The 13,276-nt window shown below is 45.1% G+C and overlaps 1 protein-coding gene across 1 annotated transcript in view; it reads left to right on the plus strand.

Annotated features, from left to right (window-relative positions):
• Positions 1-5,147: 5,147 nt before the first annotated feature.
• Positions 5,148-13,276, plus strand: part of EDA (ectodysplasin A) — a 125,732-nt gene continuing 117,603 nt past the window's right edge. Inside the window, exon 1 of the mRNA XM_077307545.1 lies at positions 5,148-5,175. Within this exon, the coding sequence (XP_077163660.1) occupies positions 5,148-5,175 (28 nt within the window). The remainder of the gene's footprint in view (positions 5,176-13,276) is intronic.

The raw sequence follows: 13,276 nt of genomic DNA on the forward strand, positions 1-13,276 counted from the left end.
CACCTGAGGCCTGCTGGGTCACTGCGGCCCATTCCCAGTTCTCTCAGACCTCTCACAGCCCCACATACCTCACAGGTTGACTATTGTGGAGAGACAAATGGAAAAGGTGTTTGTAAACCACTTTGAGACTCCTTTGGGTAGTAAGCAATAGGGTACAAAAATCCGTTCTTCTAAGGAGCAACCATGAAAGAAGCATGTGGGCACATAACATTTTACCAACAGTGAAAACATGGGTGACAGAAGGAACAGGGTGGACACCTGTGTACTGTGACTACCCCATGTGTATTAGGGCAGAGAGGCATTTCAGTGAATGTGGCCTAATTCACACAAGAAGGGAAATGACGCAGAACTGGGGGGAATTGGTCGCCATGTAATCTTCCCCTAAGAAGAGTCCCTAGTCTGATTTTCCCTTCACATATCTGAGGACATGGCTCTGGAAAGCTCATCTGTAACCACTATGACCGTTTATGCACTGGAGGTTTCATGCTGGGCTGCAGGCTGGAGTTTTAGTCGTGGCATGTTGCCCCACCTCTTCCTGCATCCACGGGGGGAAGCATTTGGCCCGGTGCTCCTCATCTGCCCCCGATTTTTGCTCCTGCATGGGAGCTGGGACAGTGAAGTGCCCAGTGTATAAAAGGTCTATGCCACAATTCCCAATGGTCAGTCCTCTCCCACACTCAACGAACATTCCAAACCACAGGTTCTTGACACCCATATCTCCACACCCATGCCCTCATTTGTCACCACGCCACCACAACCTCCCACACAACACACACATTCAATCCCATGCCCTTACAGACTGGACAACTCCTCCCCTTCCTCTTCCCACTACCAAGCTCTAGCGCCCGTTGTGTTCTTGGAGACAACGGGCTTTGCCCCTAGTTAGATATATAAAGCACCTCGTGTGAAAATTTGCCTCTTGGTCCAAGATAGAGAGGACAATGAAGTGCATAATGAATTAGATCTTCTACTGCTGGTTCTCCACAGAAACATAGATCTACTGGTGTCCAGGCATATCTACCTTCCAGATACGCTGTAGGCATAGTCTGGAAATGCAGAGCAGTAGAAGCCGTTCTAATTTTAAAACTTCTGATGTTACTTAGGTATGCTGCACAATCATAATCCTTCTTTTAAATATTTCCATGCCATGGGGAAAATTTGGCTTGGTTTATAGTCAGTTTACCATACACAGCATCATGGCTATAAACCCATTCATGGATAGCAATCCCAGGAATTGGAGATTCTAAATTATGATTTGGGATATCATACAGTGCCAGGAGGTCACTAAGGTGTTTTGACCTGTTATTATCAGTTCTCATCTTGCAAATTCCAACATCAAGCACCATCAAGTCTCTTCCAACCCATGACAACCCCATGAATCAACACCACTCAAAATGTCCTCTCAATATCAGCTGCCCTGAAGGCCTGGTTTCCTCGATGACATCTTTTCCTGCTGCCTTCAGGGTTTCCAAGCATGACTGTATTTTCCAGTGACTCATGTCTTTTCTGAATATGACCAAAGTACAATAGCTTCAGTGTAGTCATTTTAGTTTCTAGGCTTGATTTGAACCCACTTTGTCTTTCTGGCAGTCCCAGGTATCCGTAAAACTCTCCTCCAGCAACACATCAAAAAGGAATGTACTTTCTTCCTGCCAGCTTTCTTTTTTGTCCAGCTTTCATATCCATATCCAGTAATGGGGAATATTGTGGCATGAATTGGCTTGATCTTGGTTACCAGCAATGCATTCCTGTTTTTAAGGATCTTTTTCTAGCTCCTTCATATCTGTCCCTCCCAGTCTCAAGCTCCTTCTGATTTCTTGGTTTCAGTCTCTATTTTGGTTGATGATTTAGCCAAAGAATGAAAAATCTTTAACAATTGCAATTTCTTCATTGTCAGAACTAAAATTGTGCAGTCTAATACAGGGGTCCCCAACTTTTTATCACCAGGAACTGGTCAACATTTGGCAGTTTTATTGAGGCCCGGGGGAGGGGGGAATAGTCTACTAGAGGACCACTACAGCTCCTCTGATTGGGCAAACGGACAAGAAGGATGGGGGAGCAAGCTGGTCTCTGTTTCGTTTTGCCATGGTCGCTGAAGGCAGCGGGCAGGAACCTCGTTGCCACGGAGTTGTGTGGGCTGCCAAGGGAATAATCCGCTCCTGGACGTGAGATGAGGGAGTTCTAGTCAGAGCAGGAATGGAGAAGGGGAGCTTTGTGACCTGGACTTCTGCAAAGTTGGGTCGACATTGGTGGGCTGAAGCACCTAACGTCTTAGACAGAGCCATGGCCCGGTACTGACTGATCTACGGATCGGTACCGGTCATTGGACCGGGGGTTATGGAAACACTGGTCTAATATATACAGCAAAAAAAAGTGGATAACATGGTTTTTCCTCTGTACCAGGAGAGGCTGAAACTGGCTCACTAGTTTAAGCTAGCCCAAAGAAAGGGAGAGGTTATATGCTACCCACAAGCCATTGGCCCAACCATTAAAGGGGAAGCACAGTTTTATCAAGGATTGGTTGAGCTCCCTCTGGTCTGGGCTCAGATTCTATTGACTGGTTCTCATTCAACCAACTACCAAATCTGTCACTTCATTAAGCTTCCTAGCCCAGAGTCTGCCTTCCCACAAGAGAATCCAAGCTTCCTCCAGTTTCCATAGCAACAAGGGGATTGCTATGGGATAAATGACCATAATTAGGGATGATGAAATACCTGCCAGCTGAATTCAATTTCCATTTACCAGTTGTTTGGCAGTCTGCAACCAATTCATATATATTTTCAGGAACAGGCTACTTGTCACCATCAGAAACTGAGAATAGGTTTTTAATCTCCTGGTGATGATTTTAAGAGAAAAGGATCAGGAATGGGTTCTTCTGATTTCTCAACAGAGGGGGCCCCAGAAGCCCAGCTTATTTTCCTTCTTCAAGCCCCAAATTACTGAGAAAAACATGTTATTCCTACCTTCTTTTCTTTTTTGAAGAAGAGTTGGTTCTCCCTGAAGGAATCTCAAAGTGGCTTACATTCGCCTTCCCTTTCCTCTCCCCACAACAGACACCCTGTGGGGTGGGTGAGGCTGAGAGAGCCCTGATATCACTGCTCAGTCAGAACAGCATTATCACCACCATGGCGGGCCCAAGGTCATCCAGCTGGCTGCATGTGGCGGAGTACAGAATTGAACCTGGCCCACCAGATTAGAAGACCACATACCTAACCACTAAACCAAACTGGCTTTTGCAATGCAAAGATCAAAAGTACCAGAGTCAGATATTTTTCTGGGGGTTGGGGGTAGACAGGAACTTCTAGATGCAAAGAATATAAGAGAAACCATGTTGAATCAGGCTAATAGTCCATCCAGCCCAACATTCAGACAGTGGCTAAAACCCAGGTACCACAGGAGGTCCACCAGAGAAACCAGAACTCCAAATGCCCTCCTACTGTTGCCTTCCAAGCACCAAGAAGACAAAGCATCCCTGCCCCAGACATAAGAATACAAAAGAAGCCATGTTGGATCTGACCAGTGGCCTATCCAGCCCAGTGCTCTGTGTCACACTGTGGCCAAAACCAGGGTGCCATCAAGAGGTCTACCAGTAGGGCTACAACTCCAGAGGCCCTCCCCTTGTTGCAGAGCATCACTGACCCAGATAGTTTTGTCTATATGTTATGTGTATTGTTCTTCTTATCAGCTGTGAATGGGTTTCTGACCTACAGACATCTACAAATTTTTCAGACAGTTGCGTAAGTTGATTGATTCAGTCTGAACAACAGATCTGGGGGAAATGCCCTGTGCATTTAATAGAGGCTTAATGCCTGTAAATGGATAGCAAAAGAAGACTTGCAAAGAAAAGTGACAAAATAGGGTCAAAACTAACCACTTCTATTGAAAAATATACTGAAGTTCTGGTCAAGGTCAACACACAGCAAACGCCTTCATCCTTATTTCTGAGACTTTACTTCCAAATTATGCAAAGGCAAAATAGGTATATTCAAGAAACTTTCTCAACTGTTGTTCTTCTCCTAGCCCACTGGATGGCACTGATGATTCTCTCTAAAGAATAAGAAACAGAGAAGCCAGTCACTGATAGATACTATGCTGTATACAGTAGCCATAGGGAATGGAGCCTTCACAAACCTAATGTTTTGGCTAAAATATAATGAGATTTATATAAATGCTGACAGGTTAGGCTGAGAGGACAAGAACTCTTGGAGTTCTGGTGGGTAGTTCAGAGAAAATGGTGACAGAGCAACTGTGAAAAAGACAAAATCCATATGATGGAATAGACAAAATTCATGCTACGAAAGGAAAAGGGAAAAGCTATAGCTTCATTAGTTATCAAGCATAATGTTCTGGTCACTTCATCTCAAACAGCATACTTCAGAGTTGGGAAAGATGCAGAAAAGTGTGATGAAGATGATCACGGGGCTGGAGAACCTTGCTATTAGGAAAGTCAAAAGAGAAGGGAGGAGCACAAACTGAGCCTGGTTCCGATGTTCATGGAAGGCTTTGGTCCATTCTGGCTCATCAGGGCAGCACGAGTCCACAGCGGAACAGGTCTGCAGCTGTGAGCCAATTCACTGGTCAGCTTTGCTTTCCCTTTCTTCTAAGTAGGGAGAAGTGAAATGGACTGGTGAAATGGCTACCTAACAGCTGTTGGGTGCACCTGCCCTGTTGTGAGGTTTAAATGGTTGCAAGGCATTTAGTTTTGGTCTCTCCCCCCCCCCCCAACTAGGAAGCAAAACCATTCAGTGAAATGGCTTGAAGCCAGGCAGATCCACCCATCAGCTTAAAACTGCTGCAGGACATTAAACCCATCAGTTTTTCTTTGAAGTGGAGGGAAGTAAAACCAACCAATGAAATGACTGCCAGTCATTTAACCCTTCCCAGGAACACACACACTTTATTTTCCTACCAGTCTTGGCAAGCCATGGCTCAGAGAAAAGTAGATCCAAGGTGGTCAGTTCAAGGTGCTTTCTGACTTAGTTTCCTTCATTCATCTGCCACCCCAAATTGAACCAGAAATTTTTGATTTGTGCCCATTCCTACTAAAGAGTCTCAGTTTAGAGAAAGGATGAAGCTTATGAAATTATGTACGGACTGGGGGGCATGCACAGAGGGAATTTTTTCTCCCTGTCCCATCATACTAGAACATGAAGACCCCCAACAAGGATGAAGGAGGTAGGGACCCTGAGGGGGTGAGTGACCCTGTCCTCCTAGAATTTCTTATAAGATAGAGGGCCGAGGAAGTCCATAGACATATCCAATAGACTTGTAAGGCAGGTTCTAGTAAACTCAGACACATGATGAGAGGCATCCCATGGACTTGTAACTTAATGGCACTTTCCACCCCAGTTCATCTCTCTACTGGGAGTGACTCTAGAGGCAAAATGGGGACTCAGTATCATAAATTATAGGGAGCTATTGCATGCTCAAATCATGACTATCCCAGCAAGATGGAAACATGATAAGGGATCCATGAAACCTATCTGGATGAACAGAGAACTGGAGGGGGAATTAAGGAAGAGAAAATAAATGTTCAAGAAATGGTGGGAAGGACAGACCTCTAAAGAACAGTATTTGTAGGTTACTAGGCACTACAGGTCAGACATCAGAGAGGCCAAAGCTAGGAGAGAGGTGAGACTGGCCAGGGAAACCCACTATGACAAAATCCTACTACTCTAGGTGGATTGAGAACTGATTGACAGATCGCAACCTAAGGGTGCTTGTAAATGGTTCGGCATCTTCTTGGAGAGGAGTGATCAGTTGAGTGCCCCAAGGGTCTGTCCTGGGACCTGTGTTGTTCAATATATTTATAAATGATTTAAATGAAGGAATAGAGGGGGTGCTTATTAAATCTGCAGATGATACTAAACTGGGAGGGGTAGCAAACATACCAGAAGGCAGAATCAGGATACAGGATGAATAAAATAAACTTTAATAGTGAAAATTGTAAAGTTCTGCATTTAGGTATGAAAAATCAAATGCATCACTATAGGATGAGTGAGACTTGTCTTGGCAGTAATAGATGTGAAAAAAGTTCTGGGGGTCTTAGTAGACCATACATTGAAAATGAGTCAGCAGAGTGACTCAATAGCTAAAAAGGCAAATGGGATCTAGGGCTATATTAAAAGAAGTATAGTATGCAGATCACGCAAAGTGATGTTACCGCTTTATTCCAATCTAGTTAGACCTCATTCATAGAATCATAGAGTTGGAAGGGGCCATACAGGCTATCTAGTCCAACCCCCTGTTCAATGCAGGATCAGCCCAAAGCATCCTAAAGCATCCAAGAAAAGTGTGTCTCCAACCTTTGCTTGAAGACTGCCAGTGAGGGGGAGCTCACCACCTCCTTAGGCAGCCTATTCCACTGCTGAACTACTCTGACTGTGAAATTTTTTTTCCTGATATCTAGCCTATATCGTTGTACTTGTAGTTTAAACCCATTACTGCGTGTCCTTTCCTCTGCAGCCAATGGGAACAGCAAATGTCCAAATGACAACCTTTCAAATACTTAAAGAGGGCTATCATGTCCCCTCTCAACCTCCTTTTCTCCAGGCTGAACATTCCCAAGTCCCTCAACCTATCTTCATAGGGCTTGGTCCCTTGTACTGTGTATTCAGAGTACTGTGTTCAGTTTTGGGCACCACAATTGAAGAAAGATGTAAAGAAACTGGAGCATGTTCAGGGGAGGGCTACAAAGATGGTGAGGAGTTTGGAGACCAAGTTGTATGAGGAGAAGTTGAAGGAGCTTGGTCTGTTTAGCCTGGAGAGAAAGTGACTAAGAGGTGATATAACCATCTTCAAATACTTGAAGGGCTGTCATATGAAAGATGGAGCAGAGTTGTTTTCTGTTGCCCCAGAGGGTTGTATCGGAACCAATGAGTTAAAATTGATTCAAAAGAGTTTTTGGCTTAACATCCAGAAGAAGTTCCTGACAGTTAGAGTGGTTCCTCAGTGGAACAGGTTTCCTTGGGAGGTGGTGAGTTCTCCTTATTTGGAAGTTTTTAAGCAGAGAATGTTGATTTTATGCACTTAGGCAGATTGTAAATGGTTGGGTAGGAATGTGCAACATTTGTCTCTTGTGGCCTTTCCTTGCCTACCCAGGGAATTGCTAATTGCTGCTGAGGGTAGGTGAATTTCCTCCAGGCTAGGTTGGATTCTGGAGATTTTTGGTGGAACGATCACTTGGGCATGAAATTGGGTGGTCACCATGGGTGGGCATGTAGTTGTGAGTTTCTGCATAGTGGAGGGGGATTACCCTGGAGGTCCTTCCAACTCTATGAGTCTGTGATTCTAAGAAACACTTTTCCAGATATATGAGGAGGAAACCTAAAGTAAACAAGACAACAGGCCCACTGTTGGGTGAAGATAGAGAGACTCCGACAGAGGATGGGGAGAAAGCAGGAAGCCTCAGTACCTATTTTCCCAGAAGAATATGGACACACCTAGGGGTTGTAGGAGGCAAGGTATAGTGTTTGGGTGGCAGGTTGACATGGACAGAGAGGTTGTTGAGAGGAATGTGGATGCATAGATGCGTTCAGATCCCCTGGACCAGGTGATGTGCACCCAATAGTGCTCAAAGAACTTTCTGGAGAGCTTGTGGAAGCTTTGTCCATCATCTTTAGACCTCTTGGAGGGCTGGAGAGGTGCCAGAAGACTGGAGGAGAATGAATGTTATCCCAATCCTCAAAAAAAGAAGGTGACCTGGGAAACTACAGGCCAGTGAGTCTGACCTCAATTGCAATGAAGATAAGGACAATTTGTTTATCTAGGGAAGTCAGAATGTAACTCACCACAAGATGGCTTGCTGGGAAACAAATTATAATTTGCCTCCAACAGGTCCTGCCAGACCAACCTGGTTTCCCTCACTGACTGATGGATTTATTAGATCGTGGAAACTCAGTGGATGTTGCTTAACAGGATTTCAGTAAGGCTTTTGACAAGGTTCCCCATGATGTTCTGATGGATAAACTGGAGGAATTCTGACTGGTTATAAGGATAGGGAACTGGCTAGAAAACTGCACCCAAAGAGTGGTTTCAAATGATATTTCAAGATAGGAGGGAGGTGAGTGGCGGAATGTCACAGGGCTCAGTACTGGGTCAAGTACTTTTCAACTTTCATATCAATGATCTGGATGAGGGGGGTAAGCAGACTCCTCATTAAATTTGTGGAAGACACCAAATTGGGAGGAGTAGCAAACACTCCAGAAGGTAGAGATTGAGTTCAATGAGATCTGAACATGCTGGGAAATTGGCCAAATGAGAACAAGATGCAATTCAATAAGGAGAAGTGTAGAGTTCTACATCTTGGTAACAAAAATGAGAAGCATACATCAGTATGTGGGAGATACATTTCTGGGTAGCAACGAGTGTGAATGTGATCTAGGAGTATTTGTGGACTTTAAGCTAAATATGAGCAGACAGTATGATTTGGTGGTAAAGAAGGGAAATGCCATTTTGGGCTGTATCAACAGAGGTATCACATCCAAATCACAAGATGTCATTGTCCCATTGTATACCGCATTGGTCAGACTACGTGAAGGAGTCCTGTGTTCTCGAGGCTTGACTTCAAAAAGGACATGTATAAAATTGAGAGGATGCAAAAGAGAGTGCCAAAGATGATCCAGGGCCTGGGGACCAACCCCTATGAGGAAAGGCTGAGGGACTTGGGGATGTTCAGCCTGGAGAAGAGGAGATTGAGAGATGACATGATTGCTCTCTTTAAGTATTTGAAAGGTTGTCACTTGGAGGGCAGGGAAAAGTTCCTGTTGGAAGCAGAGGAGAGGACCCGCAGTATCGGATTTAAACTACATCAGGTTAAATCTCTCATATAAGTTTGCCAATGGAAAGGTTTGGAAACGGGCCCTTCTTAATGTAGCTTTGACTAAATCATTCAGATTGTGGGAGTAGACGCATCTGTTAGGCTTCAGCTCAGGGTACCATACTGAAAATTTTGATTTTTGTGCCAAATCATGATCACAGCAACATCCCTCTCCTGGACCCAGGCCTGGATTTTATTGAACTCCCATGATTTAGTCATGTCAAGTGACAATAAAGCTCTCATCCCGTTCAGCATTTCGCCAGGAAGTCCTCTGCGTGATTCAGGGAACTTTCTAGGGGTAAAGCGGGTGAGGGGGGGCCAAAACGAGGCCCCAGCAAAAGGACCAAAAGGGAGCTGGCAGGTGATGGCAAATGTCTACCCACCACTGAACCTAGGAGGGCGGCTAGGGTTACCAACCTCCGGGGGGGCCTGGAGATCTGGAATTATAGCTGATCTTCAGACTTCAGAGATCAATCCCCTTGTAGAAAATCGAGGCTTTGGACAGTGGGTTCTGTGGCATTGTCCCCTGCTGATGTCCCTCCCTCCCTCCCTCCCCAACCTCCCCCCTCCCCCAGGATGCATCTCTCAGATCTCCAGGGGTTTCCCATCTCAGAGCTGGCAACCCTAATTGAGGCTGAGTGAAGAAGCGGTCTGAATCTCAGCCATGCTTCTGCAATTGTAGGAGCGTCTCCCCCTCAGAGAACTCTATTCCCATTGCCCCCAAATGCTGGTTCCAAAACAGCAGACACAATCTGAGACAACCTGCACGTTTAACCATTTATGGGCAAAACTGATGTCATGTATGAAGTTGCCTACAGTCTTGACGGATGCAGTCAAATAATGAAACATCTGAGCCTCAGACCCAGCTAATCCTTGCGGTTCTTGGACTAAAGCAGCAGCAGCCACTGAAAGCAGGTGAGTCTGTCCCGCTGGACTGCAGGAAAGCTGAAATCCTGGCACAAAAAATCCTGGCCGAGAACTGGCAGTGTTGTCCAGCACGCTGCATTCAGCTTGGCCTGCAGCATCTGGATCTTGGCTGAAATGCAACCGCATAAATGCACAAGACCAAAGAGAACAAATCATGCCAACAATTCCTTTCTGAGTAATATTGAAATCTGGGCTTAATTTAATGGGTTGAAGATAAATTTGCTAATTTAATATAATACTTTATTAGAGTTAGATGTGTTCTTGCAGCAGAAGACATCATACCAATCTCAGATATTAGCAAAGCACCTGCTGTTCCTTGAGGTAATCCCAGGATTTTCCTAATGAAAAGTTTCCAGTTTATACAAGACTTTTCTCTTCCAGCCCCAGATCTCCACTCCATACAGGAGCTGAGAGATAACCTTGCTCAAAAAGTTGTCCCGTACTGGAGAAAATTTGTTTTAAGGTAGCGCCAGATGAACATCTACCCAGGAGAATACTGACATGTAGATTGGCCTAGCAGGACATAGATGTTTGGTAAGTAATACCCAAGACCACTGTTCAATTCTGTTAGTATTATTCAATCAGCTATACTTGGATCTGTGATTTCAAAAAAAAAATACTATTTTTGTTTTGTTGTAGTTGATTTTCAATTGCTCTTCTGCTATTGTGAATTTTGTTCATAGTAGAGGAGAGTTCTTTTGTCTCACTTATGCTCTAGCTAATATATATATTTTATGATTAAACTGGAAGATTGGAAATTGTCATTTACAGAAGTGTGTTTGCCTCTCTGTCTCCAGTCTGTTGGAGCACATATTGTTCTGTTTTTGTATTTTCTCCTTGCCACCTTCATTCTGATTTGGTTTGTTCCTCTTTCTCATTAATGCCCTCCTTTTCTGTTTCCTGGGTAATTCATCTAAATGCTCTTAATTGTGCTTTGGGCATCATATATGCAAAACCCTCCTTCTCTAATGCAAGAGAACGGCCACCATAGGCAAGTGCACTCATAATTTCTGTCAACCACAGAAAACCAGGTACCCAGTATTAATTAATGCAGAAGTAAAGCAAACATTAACAACTTAAGTGGAGGGAAATCCATCCTTCTAACTCCCCATTGTCCTCTTCCTATGTCTGTTCTGAGTACGTGGGGACATGGAGTCACAATTCCATGCATGGTGGTCTTGAATATATGCTCACCGATGAGAATCCCCCCCCCACACTCCTGTTCCTGTAAATATACCAGGGCTCTCTTCCCAAATGGGGAGAGGACTTAGTTAACTACAGATCCTTTTGTCTTCCTGATGGCCTCTCTAGTCCCTCCCTAATTTTCTAGCTTGTGCTGAACCTCCCTGATCTAGCACTCCTTGTCTGGAAACAAGAATGCCTCCCCCCACCTCGCCTCTCCTGCGTTCACACCCCAGCCTGACTCAGAGGCAGAAACACGCGCTTTGACATGCCTCAGTCGTGACTTGCATTGACACATTTTGCAAGGGTTAGGTTGCCTGAAGGCGTTTCTTTAGTAGCCATTTTGGTGCTAAAATCTCTGTTATGCTATTTGTTTATTCAAAATATGTATATCTTGCATTTCAAGGCTATATAAAGTATGCAAATGCACAGGTGGGCTATCAAAAACATCGATCAAAACCCTGACAGCACAGTAGCCCAAGCCAGATTTCCATGGGCTAGCTTGTTCCAAAGCGTTTGGCCCATGACTGCGAGAGCTCTTGGTGAAGCAAACTCTTCTATGGAAAGGTTACTGAGAAGGCATCCTCTTAGGACTGGAACACAAACACGGCTTCATGTCAATAGATGTGGTCCTTCAAAAACAGCCTGTTTGCCCCAGGTTGCTATTTAACTGCCCCTCATGGGCAGTGCTTCGGGCCAATCCCATGCCCTCACAAGGCTGAGGTGGAGGAAGGAAAACATTGAGAAAATGGTCTCCATGACCATGTCCAGGGAATTTTCCCATGTCCCTGTGCACATTACCATAGAGATTGTGGAAATTCCTGAACATCACCTGTTAGTCTCTACTTCACATCCCTCAGTTAATCCTGCCAAATTGCAAGGAATAGGATGAACATTTGAAAGTGCATATGCACAAACAAATCTGGGACTTGAGACCATTTTCTGCATGTGGCACATGGGTGGCAGGGGCAAAGGGCAGCAGATGCTCCATGATAGGGTAGGGCACCTCACCAGAAGACAGGAGCGGCCAACCCAGCAGGCATGAGGCAAGACAAGGAAGGAGTTAAGAGGGCGCTGAGAAGACGGGGTGGAGCTGGCCTTGACCAGCATGGGTGGAGCCTCTGGGGAAGAAAAGGGCAATGTTGGAAGAGAGTAGAGAGGCCAGGGACACAAACTGGTTGAGCATTGCTGAGGAGGTAGAAAAAAGATTAAAATATAAGTCAATTACGTGTTCCTGGTGAGTCTCTGCTGAAGATGGAAATCAGTTATGATGTCCAGTTTGGTGCAGTGGTTAGGAGTGTGGACTTCTAATCTGGCATGCCAGGTTCGATTCTGCGCTCCCCCACATGCAACCATCTGGGTGACCTTGGGCTCGCCACGGCACTGATAAAGCTGTTCTGACTGAGCAGTGATATCAGGGCTCTCTCAGCCTCACCCACCCCACAGGGTGTCTGTTGTGGGGAGAGGAAAGGGAAGGCGACTGTAAGCCGCTTTGAGCCTCCTTCGGGTAGGGAAAAGCGGCATATAAGAACCAACTCTTCTTCTTCTTCTTCTGAGGCTGCTTAGGAAGAGCTGCAGTGCATCGCTGCCCACCCCCAATAGATTTGTTAATTGTGTTGCTCATCAGAGCATGATTGGCTGGTTGCTTCCAGGATGCCTCTGTGCCCCTCTTGTCTTTGACATATCAAGTAATTTGTAGAGCCTAAAAGACCTTGGAAGAAATAATTCTGTTATCTTCTGCATGTTCATTTGCAAAAACCTGCATATATGTTGGATGCTCTATTCATTTATAGAATATCAGGATATGGGCGGTATTTGATGTGACAGGACAGGAAATGGAAAGACCTTTTTAAAGTAACTAAAATAGGATGATCCAGCAAGTCTTGCTTGGCTTTCTAAGCACTCTTCCCCATCTAGTGGAAGCTGGAGCCTCAGGAGGGGAGGAGAATCCCAAAGAAGAAGGGGAGCAGTTTTTTATATCCCACTTTTCACTACCCAAAAGAGTCCAAAGCTGCTTAGAAACATCTTCTCCCCACCACAGACACCCTGCAAGAACAGCTCTAAGAGAACCGGGACTATCTGCAGGTCACCCAGCTGGTTGCATGTGGAGGAGTGGGGAATCAAAACAGAATAGAGTCTGTTGCTCTGGCATGGTTGTGTCATTGTCATGGTTTAACTCTTCCACAGGAATTAGGTAGCAGCAAGGTGTGCTGGGAACACCCCTCCCTGCTGCAGCCTTCTATCCCCAACACCAAATGAATACTGCTGATTATCTGGCAGAATAACCACTGAGTCCTGAAAAGGAGGAAACTCTGTTCTGCTTCCCTGTGGATCCCACTGCAGGAGATC

Source organism: Paroedura picta, chromosome 13 (assembly GCF_049243985.1).
Source record: "Paroedura picta isolate Pp20150507F chromosome 13, Ppicta_v3.0, whole genome shotgun sequence".
NCBI classification, from domain to species: domain Eukaryota; kingdom Metazoa; phylum Chordata; class Lepidosauria; order Squamata; family Gekkonidae; genus Paroedura; species Paroedura picta.